The sequence below is a fragment of the Tauraco erythrolophus genome, chromosome 17 (genome assembly GCF_009769465.1).
Source record: "Tauraco erythrolophus isolate bTauEry1 chromosome 17, bTauEry1.pri, whole genome shotgun sequence".
Taxonomy (NCBI): Eukaryota; Metazoa; Chordata; class Aves; order Musophagiformes; family Musophagidae; genus Tauraco; species Tauraco erythrolophus.
In genome coordinates this window covers 1,288,304-1,305,437 of record NC_141481.1, presented here as the reverse complement: position 1 = coordinate 1,305,437, position 17,134 = coordinate 1,288,304, and the positions used below count along the sequence as shown (strand labels likewise).

The 17,134-nt window shown below is 35.9% G+C and overlaps 1 protein-coding gene across 8 annotated transcripts in view; it reads right to left on the bottom strand.

Moving 5' to 3' along the window:
• Positions 1 to 17,134, bottom strand: part of RBFOX1 (RNA binding fox-1 homolog 1) — a 284,067-nt gene that overhangs the window by 58,872 nt on the left and 208,061 nt on the right. For 6 of the 8 annotated variants that reach the window (XM_086622420.1, XM_086622427.1, XM_086622422.1 and 3 more), the window contains one exon: positions 7,326 to 7,406. The exons of the other annotated variants lie outside the window; for them this stretch is intronic. In XM_086622420.1, coding sequence (XP_086478546.1) covers positions 7,326 to 7,406 — 81 coding nt within the window. The remainder of the gene's footprint in view (positions 1 to 7,325; positions 7,407 to 17,134) is intronic. 8 annotated transcript variants of the gene reach the window in all.

Genomic DNA, 17,134 nt, shown 5'->3' with positions numbered 1-17,134 from the left:
CTTAAGACATTTCGGCAAGAGAAGACATCAATATTTTTCTCTGGAATTGATACATGATTTTTCAAGCTTTAACACTTCTATATATAGGGAAAAAAACAACACAAACCAGAAAGCAATTAGCAAACTTATCTTTCTATTTACTATTGATATCTATTTTATTTAAACTTTCATGTAAACTGACTATTCTTTAACATATGAACAAAGATTTTCACGTTATTCCTGGGTTACTACCAGGTCATTCCCTTTACTTTATAAATAAAGGCAATTAATTAATTCAGGAAGTACATTAAAAGATAATTTGACTCCTGAATGGTCAGTAATCAGGTTTTTATGTCCTGAAAATGATACGTGTCCATTGGTCTACTCAAACATATGGACATTTCCTTTTGGGCAGGATTTCTGCACTGTTTCATTCATGAATCTCAGTCCTACAATGGTTAAATTGGCTTAATCACAGAACTCCTTTGCAGGGGTGCTCTACCTTTTTTTCTATGAAGAAATAAAAAGCAGATGAAACCACAAACATGTACATAAAGTCTACTAAAATATATTTTAAATGTGACGAAGTGACCTGCCATTCCATTTTGGTTTAAGAGAAAACAGACCAATAAAAAATTTAGTTTTCAGAAACGTTTTACATTTAATTCACAAATATGTAATATAGGCAAGTTATTTCTACATCTGCATACTCATTCTTCAAACTGTTCCTGACTCATATACCTATGCAAAACAGCAAGTTTACTAAACAGTCTCTCCCTTACCAGTAACAGTAAAATCACAACATGTAAATTAAGAAAAACTACAACAATAAAATCCGAACAAATCAATCATTGATGTCATTACAATAAAACATATGTCCATTTGGACTTCACAGTCAATGGTGTCTTAAATATAAAACCCAGAAAAGGATATATCAAATGCCAGGAGCTCCTACTCTTCAGTTGCTTGGCGTCTCAGGATAATACTATCAGAAGACTATCACCATTACAATATAATTTTCAGATAATTACACGTGTGCAACAGATTAAATCTGACAAAATCAACTGAATCAAGCTCTCTAAATTGAATGTTTCCACTAATGATTCTGGTCAGAAGTGCACTTTAAATTACCTGTTGAAATTTTATTTTCCCCATGTAATCTTCTCGGTACTGGAAATATCCCAGAATATAATAGAATGTCAAAGGTCTTACTTCAATCCATTAGTAATGCCACAGAAAAATAAAACTTGGAATGTCTTCACTGAAACAAGAAACACGAAAATAGTTTCATACAGCATTTTTTAGGTAGTTTACTAATATTCCTAAACCAAGTAACCTACTTCTAAGCGAGGATATTCAACACACATATTGAATAAATAGGCTTTACTTAATTTTCATTTCTGTAGCACAGTGACTCCTCAAATGGACTAAATCCTACTATTGGATGTGGTATTCATACTTAGTACTTTTGTGGTATTCATACTTAGTACTTTTGATTTTCCTTATTTACTCCATGCATATCAACAAAGTCCTGAACTATCTTCCACCTATGAATCAAATCAAAACACCTACAAAAAAAGAAATCTTTTTAAAATAGTCCATGTGTCTGTCATACAGAAGTGTTGGTAAGTTTTTCATAGAGAACATATATAAAAAGCAAAAATTCCCATATCCCGTAATTAATACTTTAAGCTTCTGCTTGAGATTGTCCTTCTCTCCTGGCACATAAAGCATAACTTTGGCTCAGATAATTTAGGAACATTTCTATTGCCTGCTCTGAAGTATTGGAATGTGTTTTCCTGATTTACTTTAAAAGAGCTTAAGCATTAAAAATATTTCTTGTCAAAAATATTACAGGACCAAAGGTTTCAAGGGAATTTTTGGAAAGAACTGCCTTCCCACCTTTCAAAAACGTCTCATCTTTGCCTTGTTGCTTTCAGGTTGCTCATAAGCTAAAATCCCAGGGCAACATGGTTTATTGTTTTAATATCTGTCTGACGCAAAGCAAAAGAATTCTCTGGTGAGTGCTTATCTGTCATATGTATTTCTGTGAAAGGAATATCGAGACAAATAAGATGTTTTAGGGCATATCATGGGATTATGAATTTGGCACTGACTGAATTCAGTTTAAAAATAGTTGAAATGATAAATACAAAAAAAATATCTACACTGATATTTTGAGGAAGGGAACATGAAAAGCATCAGGTTTTAAATATTTTAATTGTGAAGGGTTTGTACTATTTTAGTATGAACACAGAATGAACACTCTAGTCCATAAATGGGACAAACAAAATAGGAGGGAAAAAATACTCATAATTGAAACAGTTAAAACAGTACAATTCCATTCTAATGATACAATGGACTGTGAACTTACTTTATATTAATTAAACTCAACGTAATGGCATTTTCTATATTGAAATGAATAACCAGTGATCTGGAAATTCATTTAGACCATTAGGTTAATTACAAAAACTAATGGAAGTTTTATAAGACAATTACAATTAAAGAACAAGAACAACGTGGGACAGATTTATAAGCATTTGTACCACCTCAATCATTTTTGCTGAATTCCGCCACTACTACTTAGAAAATTGTAATCAATATATCAATTAAAAAATGGGCCATCAACTTCATTTGCCCTTGAGTATGATAAAATAGAATACATTAATATCTGATTTCTGTATTTTAATATTTTTCTTTTAATTCTATCATTGCACTGCAATATGAAAGATTTATTTATTTTTAATCAAAAATGAAAATTTATGGAAAAAGAGCATGTATATTTTGGAGCACGCTTCCTGAAGATGAAACAGCTTCAACATTTAGAAAATGTAAGCCAAAATTGACATCAGTTTAAAATGTACTCATTGAAGTCAAGGCAAAATTCTCTTTTATGGCCATGCAAAACATTTGGGAAATACAGGCACTCATCCGCGCATCGTTCTGAACAAAGGCATGCAACAATTTGCTCTTTTACCGTATCTGTTCGCTATTCAGTCCAGTGAACTGTCCCTTTAACACCTGCTCAGAAAAAATCTACTAGTAGTTACATACCTGATAACTCAAGTATCTTTATTTTTACTTGGAGCTAAAATAAAGCCTAAAAGTTACCAAGAGCAAAGTTCTGATTGAGAGAGAAAAAAATACTTAGCTGACTGAACTTTTATTAACATTTGTAATCTCTTTCCCGTTGCCTTCCATGGGACCTGGGTATGCACAACAGTAAATTTTTGAAAAATGTAATGCACAGCTTTAGGCTGGCTTCCTCGCTACAAAAGCTAGCGCTTAGTGAGCCCGAGAACGCTGATTAGCTACTCCAGAGCACGAAGAATTTCTCTACTGGCAGGAGCATCTCCTTTTCCATCCCATGCCATGAAAGGGCAGAGAAGGTTTTCAAGAAAACAGAGCAAGGCTCTTTACAGAGGTACACACTAGGAAGACAAGAGACAACAAGCATAACTTGAAAGAAGTTTCCATCGTTAGGACATTCAAGCATCGGAACAGATGACCCAGAGAAGTTGTCCAGTCTCCATCCCTAAAGGTGCCCTGTACAACCTGGTCCTTCCAGTCTGAATTATTCTATGATTCTATGACTTCATGTCTTCCTTCTTCCCCATGTTTTTGTTCTCATTAAATTCTATTTCATTCATATTTTCAGGCACTTCCATACTACAGAAAAATGGGAAAATAGGCACTAAATCATTTTTAAAAGTTCTTGTATAAATTCAGATTAGTATTTTGCCTTTTTTTAACCATACATACCCAGATATATTACTGTCCGTTGTAGAACAGTGACACAGATACTCAGTGACACAACTTTTTCTTCTTTGAATCTTCCTTTTGTCCAGCAGGGTCTTAATATTCTCATGGATCCTACTGTCAAGTGGCTTCAATTTTAAAAAAGTTCCAACATTTTTTTGATACATTTCTTATTTAACAGTAGATAACAATTTCTTCAGGATTTTAAAATATCCTGTGGAAGCAACTAGTATAAAGAAGGATGCAAAAGAGACTGTCAGTTACATGCAGCCAAAATCTTTGATTCACTAAGTTTCAGAGAGACATCAGGGGCTTCCAGGAAGCTTCCAGTCAATGCTTACTTACTCGCTGGGACTTGGTGTACTCTAATGTTTACTTTCTGGATGCATCTCCTTCCAATATCTGTCTATATTCTGCATTAGGACAATGATGAAAGCTTTAACTGAAATCAGTTGTACTGGTTCTGTCCTCGAGATGCCAATGCTACAGGAACCTTCAGCAGTCAAGATGAGACCATGAGCTTCCTTACTTTGGGTGTCTCAATAAGTCAAAGAATCCGTCCCACCAAGGGATGTAAACACATTCGCATGCTGAAACTGTGCCTTCTACATAACAAATTATCTATTCCCAGAATAGATGTGCAAATGAAAAATTGATCCAGGTCCCATCTTCTGCTTCAGCATAAGAGAACAGATGAGGCATGAGAGACTATTGCTACTGATATGTTCCACTGCTTGCAGAAGAAACAGCTCATTTCTTTCTGTATCATGTAAAGGGCCAGAAGTTGTGGAAGGATGCAGAGCCATGTTTCCATCTCCTGACATATTCAGAGGTGTAACTAATCACTGCACTAGGAAACATACAATGTGATACGTAAAATATATCCTGGGGAAATAAAAGACCAGAGGGAAAGAATAGCTCCAAGAAATGCACTCTTTCTGACTACCCAAAATAGATGGGGTAAAAGCATTCAGAGTCAGAGACTCAGAGACTACTAGTGACCAATACAATCAAAAGTAAAAAAGTTAAGTAATAAATAAAGCTAGCCAAATTAAGAAAAAAATGTTTTACAATCATGTTTTAGTGCTTCACTCCTTATAGAATATAATGCAGGAACAAAATACGAGCAGTCAAGTTAAAGAGAACAACAATTCTAAAAATGTTATTTCCAAAGTCTTCCAAATACCTAAAAATTCCTAAATGTTATCAGCATTTAATGAACTGCAAACCTCTCAGATGGCTTTAAAAATCTCAGCTGACTCTTTCCCTTCTGCTAAAAAAAAATCATAAATTTAAAACCTCCTAATTCTTACATTGTAAGCTGCTCTGAAATATTACATGATTACAGTACTGGCAGTAACAGAATAAATGATGAACAATTATTCAAAGACAAAGGTTGAAATATTGTTGTCTGCATGGAACGGTAACAGTAAAAGTATTAGTCTCCTAGATTATAATGTTGACTCATCAGTTATCATTTCAATATTACAAATGTGAATAAAAATGGAGTATAGAAGATCATTAAAATAACATAAGAAAGAAAATGAGACAAAACTCAAGCTTCGTTTCTATTCACTTCTTAGTAGAGTCTTATAGAAACGGAACTATTTTACATCTTTATTGAAAGTTTTGTAATATGAAGAAACAAAAAACTAATTACAATCATTAGTAATTTCAGTAATTTTTGTATTATTAGGAGTTGCGACCCTGTGGGGGAAACAACATTTTGGCAATATAAAATGCTATACATCATAAAAGAAAAATCATAACTTGCAGGCACACAGATTCAACAAAAGTGTAATAATTTCTACTGCAAGGGCTACTAGCAATCTGTGTTACGAAACTGTGTATTACACGTTGCCCAGTGGGAGGCAGATAGGCAAAGTCTGTTTACTTATCTATTTGGCATAATTGAAAACAAACAGGTGTTTGTTAGGATATCATTATTCAAGGAGCACCACTGCAAAATAAGATTTTTTCCAAGGGATTGACTCATGAGACATAATGCAAACAGTGAAGTATAGAGCTTAGCTAGCTACACAACAACTATCCACGGATTTAATAATAGTGGAAATACTGTACAATGTAAACAGCAACCTCACAAATACATTTCCTAGGACAGAACTCAGTGAGATAATAGGAGCAACAGGGTAAACTTAAGAAAGGCCTTATTTAATCTCCAGAAAATAAAAAACAAAGCCACTTCCCCCCAACCCCCAAAGAAGGTCCCTGACAGTGAGACGAATGAAATGCGGACAATTTTCTAGGAAGAGAATCTTCAGTCAAAGATTGGCAATTTCAGTCAAAAGACTGGTATTTCAGTCAAAAACGATTAGTCCACTAAAATGTATTATAGGGAACACTGATTTATACAGCAAGTATTTCATCTCTAAGTTACTACAAGGATTAAAAAAACCTGCTTGGGAAAGGTGACAGCACAAAATATTCTTGGAGCATCTGGAAGCAAATGCAGATTTAATTGATAATTTCAGTTATAATTTAAAACACTTCATTTATTTTGTTGGTTAACTACGTATTTGTAGACTCGCAATTTGAAATAGAACTCATTTATACTGTAAAAGCAGCAGCTCTAGGGATGATATTCACAGTCTTTGACACAAGAGAGTTACATGACTGTAGAGATGATCACTATGGAACTCTCATCCTCATTCCTGGTTTTAATTAATAAAATAATTATTTTAGTAGTCTAGATAAGCTTTAAAAGAGTAGAATTGCATTCTAGATTGAATACAATCTTCATAAAGAGCATATCCGATAACGTTGTTAAATCAGACAATGTAAAATATTTTCGTTACAGAGGACTGCTAAGGACGTAGAGCAAATGCTGCTGTTCCCCCTAATTCTGCAAGCAGCAGTTATGAGTGTTTGATTTGGCTAGAGGCTTAACAGCTGACCACATTTCAGGGTGGGTATCAGTGGTACCACCAATACAATCTAAAATACTCTCAGCAAAATCAATCGGTTCTGCTTCTACTTCAGGATTTCAGAGGACACTTTTCTACTCCAAAGTTTTGTACAGAAAAATCCCTGGTGGCAGCATCTATTGTCTCAGCTTGTCTTTGCTATTTTCATTAGGGCAGCTTTTTATAATTCAAAACACCCACAAGCAGACAGTCTTTTTCCTTTTGTGAAAAAGGCATCATATCTATTCACTTCCTGATACAATCAAATGGTGGCATGATACAAGACTTTTTGTTTATTAAATCACAGTTGTGAGCAGGAAGGAAAAGGAAACACAACTTCCATCTTCTACACAAAATGCAGAGTGCGCAACAGTACTGGATTCTGAAAAAATTTCAGTGTTACTCTAGAACTTTTGACCATTTCCGTAGAACATTGCAATATTGGTATTTTTTAAAAAAACTTTTTTTAATAAAATATACTTTGAGAATAAAGATGCAACTAAAACCACTGAATTATCTGTTGACGTTCTTACACACGTTTGTAAATACCACATTTACCTTAACGAGAGCTATTGGGAAAGTTTACATTTTAGGGGGCTTAATACACATTAATGTGCTTTCGTCACAAAACAAAACAAGAAAAGAGCCGTAACACTGGCTTACTTGTGGATGTGTATACTAGTGAACTGGGGGCACTGTACACGGGAGATCCCTCCTGGTTTGCCTGGCACAGCAGCACCCTGCCTACAAGAAAGAGAGAGAGAGTGGTATCTGGTTTTGGAACACTTGAACTAAACCTCCATTTTTATCTCAAAACAAAAACAAAGTCATAACCGGTGCGGTGAAGCAGGGGCACTTCTTGTCCTTTGACTTTGAAGATGAAACAGCCCCAACAAACATGCCCAATTTTACATTTGAAAAAGCAAAAAAACCAGACATGCCCCAAAACCCAACCAGGGTCTTGCTTGCACAGGGAAGGCGGTGCGTGCCCTGGGCGTTCCCAGCGCCCCGCGCTCCCTGGCTCGCTCGCCCTCCCTGCCCGCGCTCTCCGAGGCAGATGGTGCCCGGTGAGCTCTGCTGCCACGGGAGCACTCGGCCCGCTGCACCGCCCAGCCACCACCGCCTGTCTCCCTCACTTGGCCTGCAACGAGAGGTTGTTTGAGCAAAGACAGCGGCCAAACCGGACCGCGAAGCTCCGGCACGCAGACGTTGGGGCGAGTATGATGTCAGGTTTAACACTGAAGTGAAATTCAACCGTTACTCATATATGGGAAGATGTCAGTAATTTTTGCTCAAATGAGAAATACATAAACATAAGCAACTTTCCAGTTTATAAGATGGATTCAGGATTAAGAACAAAACCAAACATAAGAAATGAAACCATTTTTTTAAAATGGAAAAAAAAAGTAATAAGCAAATCAATTTAAAACAACAGTTTTGCAATGCATGTTCATTTTGAACAAATGACAGAAGTTTAGGCTTATTTCCTGTTTTGCTTGTTTTTAAAATGAACTTAAATAAAATGCCTTACTATTTCAACACCTTTCTTAAATTATATTTTAGCAGTCTTAGCTGAATACAGATTGAATACTGATTAGAGGTAGAAACAGTAGGAAAAAAACTTCTGCGCTTCTGGAACACAGAAGAGCAGGATGTGACACATCTGCTTTGCAGATATATGTGTATATATCCGTATATACACACACACAAAATTATATGTGTACATACACTGACATACTTCAAGCTGTCAGGATTGGCGAATCACGCAATTTCAAAATCATTAAATTTTCATGAAGATTTGTGAGACTTGGGAAGTTGTGCATTGACTTATCAGCAACGTAACTTAACAGAGCTGAGTCAATTATGTTTGGAAGGATGAGATTAATTACAAATGGTAGGCACGTTTTCCATATAGCATTACAAGACCAATTCTCAACTTATACTCAGTTGAGCAGAATTCTTTCAAAAAACGTTTTTAAAAAATTTCTGTCATTAACCAGTTCTTTGGTTATTGCTTGCAGCTGTAAGTTGAAGTAGAAAGACAGGCAATACCGAAGGAAAATAATTCTTGCAATTTATGCAACTTAGCTAAGACTGTGAGCACTGGAAATCTCATGAAATGTTATGCTTCTAACCTTCCCAAACAATAGCATTCCCTTAACTAACACAATTTGGAGATGCTTGCTCTTTTCCAGCCATCCACTACTAATCTCAAAGATAAAACAAGCTTCTTTTGTTTTGTCTTTTTTTCCTTACGTTAAGACAGCATATAGTTGACTATATCAATATATTTCTCTCCCAGCCTTCAAAAAAAATCCACAGCTGGAAGCTGTTAAATGAACACATACCTATGGAGATTTTAATGGCAAGCATCATTTTCAGGCTAGCAGACAAACAGGACCTATCAACACACTTGACACCAGGAAGGTGCACCTTGGAACAGGGATGTATTTAACACCATAGATGCTTCAAAAATTGTGCTACTACAGAAGCCTGAAAATGAAATTGAGCTGAAGGCATAGAGGCATTCATCCAGTTGAGTGAAACGCACAAATGAAAGGAATTCTAAAAATCAGTCATTTTCATTAGATTTTAAGAATAATGTAACTATAATGACTTCAAGTATATTTAGTAAATATATGAAGTTAAAGTTTTTTAGAAATTGAAGATTATAGTCTATTTATACTATTCAACATAAATTCTAGATGATACTTTGCTTATTCCATGGTCCATAGGTATTTTCCTATTCTTTGCAGCTAACGTTCTTATATTTTTTCTGATTTAATCTCATACAAATCTAATTTTGCCCACTCAAGTCTTCTAATTTCTAATGAAAGTACTTCAAAACAGATGCTTTTTTCATCCATGCTACTAGAGTCTATTTAATTTGTTGCATAGAGCTTTCTAATTATATTTTGACAATCTGCCTTCGAATTTGTACATAAAATTAATACTAATATCTAAACCACTATTATTAGATTTTGTTAGAAAAATATGGAACTTTTTAATCTACTTTTGTGAGAAAAGATTATTTCTGCTGCATCTAATTTTGGTATTAAAAATATTTAAATTATAATTAATACAACTGGGGAAAGACTGAATTATTTACAATAAGATCTCCTGGATAAACTTCAAAACACTGAAACAATCTATGAATTCCCTAATCATGAAAAAATATTATTTTTCCTCTAGAATACTAAATTCTAGCATGAGAATAAAACACTTGGTTTCGTTGGTTTGTTTGTTTGTTTGTTTTTATTTACCAAAGAGGATTTTAATATAAAGTTCTTTAATATAAGCATCTACTTGTTTGGTCACAGCAGACACGTGACCAGTGATCCAGGATTTTGGAGATCAGCAGAAAGCCCCTCTTGACTTACTCCATCAAAAGGATTGGAAAAACATTCGCATATATATCTGAAGAGGCACATGGGAGAGCTCTAGACAGAGCAGCAGCAGAAGGGAAACTGAGGCAGCTGTGCTGCCAGGTGGAACGGGGGCCGAGTAGCCTGCAGTGTCTGAGCCAGCCCCTGGGCTGTGCTGCACACCGCAGGTCGCTGCGGTGGTGCCAGCTGAGCACCGCTGTAGGATCACAGACATGCCCCCAGACTGACTCATTGCTTGTCCCTGGCGTACAGGCTGGCAGCACGATCAAAAACGTACTTTTCAAGATCAAAAAATATTCCCACTCATACTTCTCTTCCTCCAATGCTTTCTATTACAGTCCATGATTAAGAATGTACTGTTTGATTAAGTCCTTCGTTGAATCACTATAGTTATTTTGAGAAAATAATTACTGTCAAAATATTCTGAGCTGTGAGGAAAATGATGTGAAGTCATTAATATTTTTAGAATATAAAAAATTCAGTTCCCAATGGCTCCAAGATATTTAACTAAAAGTAATTTTCTAATTTTTTTCAAACTTTCAAAAAAGTTTTTGTGTATAGTTCTTATTTATGTGATTTACATAAATTAACTTACAGAGCATAAGCGGAAATACCAACGTTTTAGCGATGATGCATGGACTACTCACTGGCTCATACATGACACATGACAAAGTTCACTGTATTTCTCAAACACTCAGGTAGATAAGAAGTAGTACCCAGGATTAACAACAGGAGGACTTTCCAGTAAACTATCAAGGATTTTAAATCACTTCTGTTAAAAATAGCTTTTATGTCTAACTGGAACCACTGTGTAGCCAGCACTACAGACAGCTTAAAAGTAAAGATCTGGTGGAGTAAGTTTAAAAGAATTTGCACAACTAGTTAGTTGGAATTTCTTTGGGCATCTTTTGTGGAAGTATAAATTGAAATATTTTCAGCAGAACACAACTCATGCTATTAATTAACATTAAGCTGCTGATGTAAAATTAACAGTGTTGCAAGGCCTTGATCATGGGAATAGCTCTTTCCTGCCACAGGAAGGAGATGAAACTTTGAGAAACCTTCACTACCAGAACTGTATAAAGCTGAGATACGATTACCGAGAACCTGAGCTTACAATGCATCACCTCCCAGTAGAGATGGCTTTAGTACCTTTGCTCACGAACAAAACGTTTCCAATTTACCATGCTGTTATTTATTCTCCCAGGATTTCTAAGGATTTACAAAAGGGAAGAGGACAGAAGTTGCACTGTAGTACTCTGTTACATTCCAGGGCAAAAGCCCAGTATGTTGCTGAGACAAACAGGGAAAACTGATTCCTACTTTCACTCTGGGAATCCTAAAAACCACAGCATCATATAAAGCTCTTCGGACAGCTCTGAAGATGACAGCAGTACTGAATTCTATATAGGGCACAACCATCTCCATCATAACAAGAAGGTGATCACATAAGCATTTTCAGTGGCAGAAATTAGTCAGGTAAATATATCCAGGGTGTTTAGGTAAAAATATCCAGGGCTGGTCTACATTGGGTATTAGCAGGCAGGTAGCTAAGATGAGAGTTTACAATACAGGAAGTAAGGAAGTTACTACATACAAGAAGATTTAGTGAAGATTACATCAGTCTAATCCATTGTGCACTTAGCTTCCCAGGTAAAGCAACTCTTCTTTATACATATTTATTCTATTGTGTTAACAGTAAGAGCCTCTTACTGCTTTTGGCAACTAAGTACCAGTTCATACATTCTGTTATGCTATTTACCAAAATATCCCCAAACAAACCCACAGGAAAAGCTTAATAAAAGCTAAAAATATTTGTGTCCCACTTTGTCTATATTATTATAAAATGTTATTTTATTACTTTAATGTAAAAGCTACAGTATTTATTAAATTCAGTGATTGTTAATTCATTTTCCCTTTCTCCCAATATAGCTGGATGCTACATAGCTCAATCTTCTCTCAGTCATTCTGATCACTATTTTTCTTTGTACCCTTTGCAACAAGTATCATTTCAATACACTTAATTCCTCTTCCATATACAATGCATGGAAAAAAAACCTAGAAGGCTGCATCTCTCATGAACATATCAGGAGATCTGCTAGTGTATTTAAGATCCTCATAAACAATCCATGTCTGGTCTTGATTTGCTCTTCTAAAAGTGTAATTTAATATTGGTCTTTCCAGACAGAAAGTGTTATCTTTGTTCTAGTCTGAAATACTGTTCTATGATGGGTTATTTCAAAATATGTCATGAAAACGGATCAGAAACACCTAACTAAAAGGCCACTGTTGTACAATAATAGTGTATGTTAGCTTCTATTGTCCCAACTGACTAGGGAATTTAAAGAGAGTATCTTGTGTGCCTTCAGTTATTTCTAACTTTCTATAAATGGAATAATATTCCTTCAGATTTTAACACAACCATTCATGGATGATTGTGTTGACTTATTGAATTGTTTCATCCATTATTAACGAGGAATAAAGTAGCATTGTCCAAAAAACACACGCATCCTTTCTTCCAATATGTTAAAATACAAACAAAACCTGTATTTAATTCCCTCAAAATTATACATGGAGTTCCACTTAAACAAGAGAATTGCATGGTTGGGAGAACAATCTGAAGTAGCCAATGTCCAAATGTGAGTTCCGTAAATCTAAATCAGTATCTATATTGCCTTCTGACAGCAAACCTGAATTACACTCAATTATTGAATAACCTGTGCATACTTTCTGCTGGTAGTGAGAATTTATAGACACTATACACATGCTTATAGTTCTGTAGCAAATCCCTGACCCACATATAACTTTGCATAGGTTATTAAAAATGGGGGCGGGAGGGGAAGACTGGGGTGGTAGAGGTATGTATCTATAAGACATTTTATGGAATGTCTTTATTCAAAAATTCTATTTAAGATGTCAAATTTCCTTTCATCAATTTTCTAAGCCCAGTACATTTTCTTTACTATCGCCTCTCTTAGAGTGTCGTGAAAACACACAGTGGACTTAAGCAATGACACAGGGAACAATGACTCGGGAACAGCAATGCAGGTTACAACAAACATAATTTGTAAGCTATCCTTCCAACTATTCTTTGCTGGTAATATCACTCCAGGCTTTCGGGGAAGAGACCTCTCTCCCCTACCATATGCATTCAGTGTCCAGTATACTAAGTCACATACTGGGGTTGATAAGTGGTTCATATCATGTAAGTAATAATCAGATAAGCAACGAAGTCTGCAGCTCTGGTAAGAATTTTGTACGAGATTCTCCCAATTCCCCTTTTCCCTACCTCTTCCTTCTGTAGTATATACAACTCATCACAGGTAACAAAGATCTCTCCTTCTCCAGGACCTCCTATACCATACACAACTGATCAAACTTCTTACCAGTACATACTGTAGTGTCTTAGACTGGGAAAGACCTTGCAGATAGCACAGGAGCTGAGAAGCAGCAAATTCTTTTAAGCTCTGCTCCCGTGCCGACATCCTCTTCCTGCCTCACAGCATGGTGACCTGCTTTAAAGCTTCCTCACTTCACCAGTGAAAAGCTGAAAGTTACTGATCCACTAAAATTCTCAAAGATTGCTTTAGGAAGAATAGCTTGACAATGCAGCATGGCATAGTCCCTGGTTTTTAGTGGCAAATTTAGGCTGTGCCATGGTACTGCTGGTAAAACACACACTGTGTGACTGACTTCTTTCTATTTGCATTAGCATGTCAACCTTGCCATAGATGGGCCATACTTCACAGGAACAATTTATGCAAAATTTCCATTCACAGTGTAAAACACTTGTAATAAACTGTCCTTTCCAAATATAATTTAAACTTGACTAATGAGCCACAGACATTCCTTGTCTTATAACCAAAATGAAACTACTACGTCACACGAACTTAACTGCTGTTGTACCAAAATACATAACGTTCTTACAGAGTCTACCAGTGCTTGTTAGTGAATTTTTGTCATTGGCATCCAAGTATAAATCCTTACTGACACATTGTCACCAAAAAAATCTATAACTGGAAATGCACTATGTAATCATGGGTAAGTAAGACCCATTACTGTAACTTTCCTACAAAATATGTTTACTATATGATATACATATATACACAAATTCAGGTGCACATAAATTGATATTCAGAGATATTCACTGGCATTATTTTACACTGGGAGAAGTGTCCCACTGAAGTTGTTCAGGACCTTTAAAACTCAAATCTGTATTGCTAATCTTTCTAGGTCCTCCTAGCAGACTAAAAGGTATGTAAATGATTGTTACTCTTGGTTCCTTGTAACTTGATCTCACTTCATTTGTAACTTTGAGAAACAAATATCAAAGAAATTCAGAAGTATAAATAAAAACTCTGAGCTTGTATTATACTAATTTTGAAATAGGATACTTGAGTATAAAAAAAATGCATTTATATTCTGCTGATAACTAAAATGGGTCACATTCATACATCTGCTTGATGAATAAAGAGTACAATATGAACAGAATCACAGAATAAATGGAACTGGAGCCCTTCTGCTCAAACACGAACACTACGGTTTCACCATGGCCCTGGGGGGATTACAAATAGATGTGTTTATACTTTATCCTCTCATATTGTGTCAAGACACTATTTTCTGTGTAAATTACCTATTTCAGTAAATCGATAAGACAGAGATGCAAATCTAATGCAATTAGATGCAGAGATGCAAATCACTAATCCCTCAGTTCTATTTGCTTACCCCAATGGATGTTGGTTTTAACTTACGAATAAAATTCTATTTGGAATGACAAGCTGAGAATACAAAAGAGCAAAAATTGAATCATCATGCATAATCTTGGCTTTCGTTAGTCTATTTCTTCCCTAGCCCATTCAGATTCCAGAATTTCAGGAGCACAAAAAACCATTACAAAAACGATAACACAATGTTTCCAAACTTTCCAAAACATTCACTTTTACTAGAAGCAGTTCTAAGCTTGGAGATTTCCCCCAAAACAATTTTCACAAAGAAAATCTAACCGTGCCAAACTGGCAGATTGTGTACCATTGTAAAGCAGAGTTTCATCTCAGCTACCTCCACAAATGAGTAAATGAGTGAAAACTCAGTATTTTGAAACTTGCTCTAAGTATTATGAAATGCAGTTACAATGCAAATGTATTGGGGATTCTGTCATCCAATGCCCAAAACAGAAAAAAATGCAGAAGATGAAACAGAAAGCATTAGCTATATGTTTGGAATACAATTCAACATAATCTTTAAACTGCTTTAGCATTACTTTACAGATGTAATCAAGGTTTAACACACAGTAGAGTTGCTTTCCACTCCTCTTAACTGTATTAACTTTACATTTCGTATATTACTTTATATTTCAGAATAGTTCGTCTGCCTGACTGTCCATCCTAACATATGGATCTTCCTAACTTTGTTACTCTTCTAATCAGAGGAATTTATTCCTCTGCATAACTGCTATTAACTTATCTAGCATCGCAAAGATCCCACCCAGTCCTGAGCAAACAAGTGTTTTAGTGATGACCTAGTAGATAGTCTTAAATTTTCCTCTGAGAGATTCTTAAGCCATTGCTTTTTACATATATCCATAGCTGGCATGTGAATGACAGTCTCAGTTTTGTGCTATCAGACATCCACCATGCATATCATAGCCTAGACCTCAGGTCCAAGTCTGGGGAGTTTACTCTGGACCAGGGTCAGGTTATCCCCTGAAGCAGACAACCCCACCGCACACCGTTCAAAGCTGTCCAAAAGCCAATCTGCGAGACCATTGACAGCCAGTGTGCACATGGAGCCTCCAGTACAGTTTCTTGCCAACAGAATCTATTTTATATATGCTAAACTTGCTCTGCAAACCAAAAGCCAGCATGTGACAAGTGGGGAAAATGTTCAGATTTACTTAAAAACCACGCTAATACTGCAAGCTAATGTATTAACAAGCGGAGGCCAGGGAGACAGTTCTAGAAAAAAAAAAATCTCAGTATAATGTTTATAATTAGACAGTTTTAAGGCTGTCACCATAATTATTTAATTTATTTTTGCCCTGTCACTAATCACCAAGCCATAGAACACACTTTCACTAACTGTCAGAATGATGTTTGAACAAGGCAAGTCCAAGCATTATTTTTCCTCAAAAGATTCTCTTTGTGAGTAAAGCGCGGTGCTTACATTATTTTTAGCCCTTTAAAAATTGACCAGTTAAAAACATCTGAACAAACATACAAGAAGTTAGAAGCAATGTAATACCAAAGAAAGGAGAGCACAGGTCCTGCTTGATCAAGATGCTTTCTTTTGTTTCATTAAAGTAACATTTAAATAAACAAGGCAAACTGCATACTAGGTGAAATTAGGAGAAACATAGAAACAAGGCAAGTAGGTCACGAGCTGTTGTTCCCCCAACACACACACGCTTGGTGCCAGCAAGCCTGCACCTGGAATACTGCATCCATTTTTTTAACCTATTGCCACTCCTGTTCAACTGAAATGTGGAGAAACTGGAGAGGATATATTGGAGTGAAACCAAGACAGGCAGGGGTCTAGAGCTCATGTCCTGTGAAGAGAGGTTGAGGGAACTGGACTTGATTAGCCTGGCAAAGAGGAAGTTAAAAGGCAGTCTAATAACTTTCTCTACTTGAAGGGAAGTTACAAAGATGATGGAGCCAAAATCTCATTGGAATTGTAGCAGATGATAATTCAAAAGATCAATGGCCACCAACTGTAGCTGAGGAGGTTTAGACTGGACATTAGGAAAATATTTTTCACTAGGAGGGCAGTGCAGCACTGGAGAAGAATACTCGAAGAAGATCATGAATCTCTGTCTGTGTAGATGTATACAAATCCATAGCTCACCTGATCTAGCACTGATGTTTGTCCTGCTTCAAAAAAGAAAGTTAGACTATATGATCTCCACAAGTCAGCCTCAACCCCTATTTCTATGATTTTGTTAGGAAGTGTTTGGTCCAGTGTCAAAAATCTTATTTCATGTGTGTGAAATGTCCAGGTTAGAGTATGATCACTACCGCATTTCACAACAATTATGCTAGATCTGTGTGAGGGCTGCTCAAATGTATTGTACCAGCTTTCTGGGGAAAA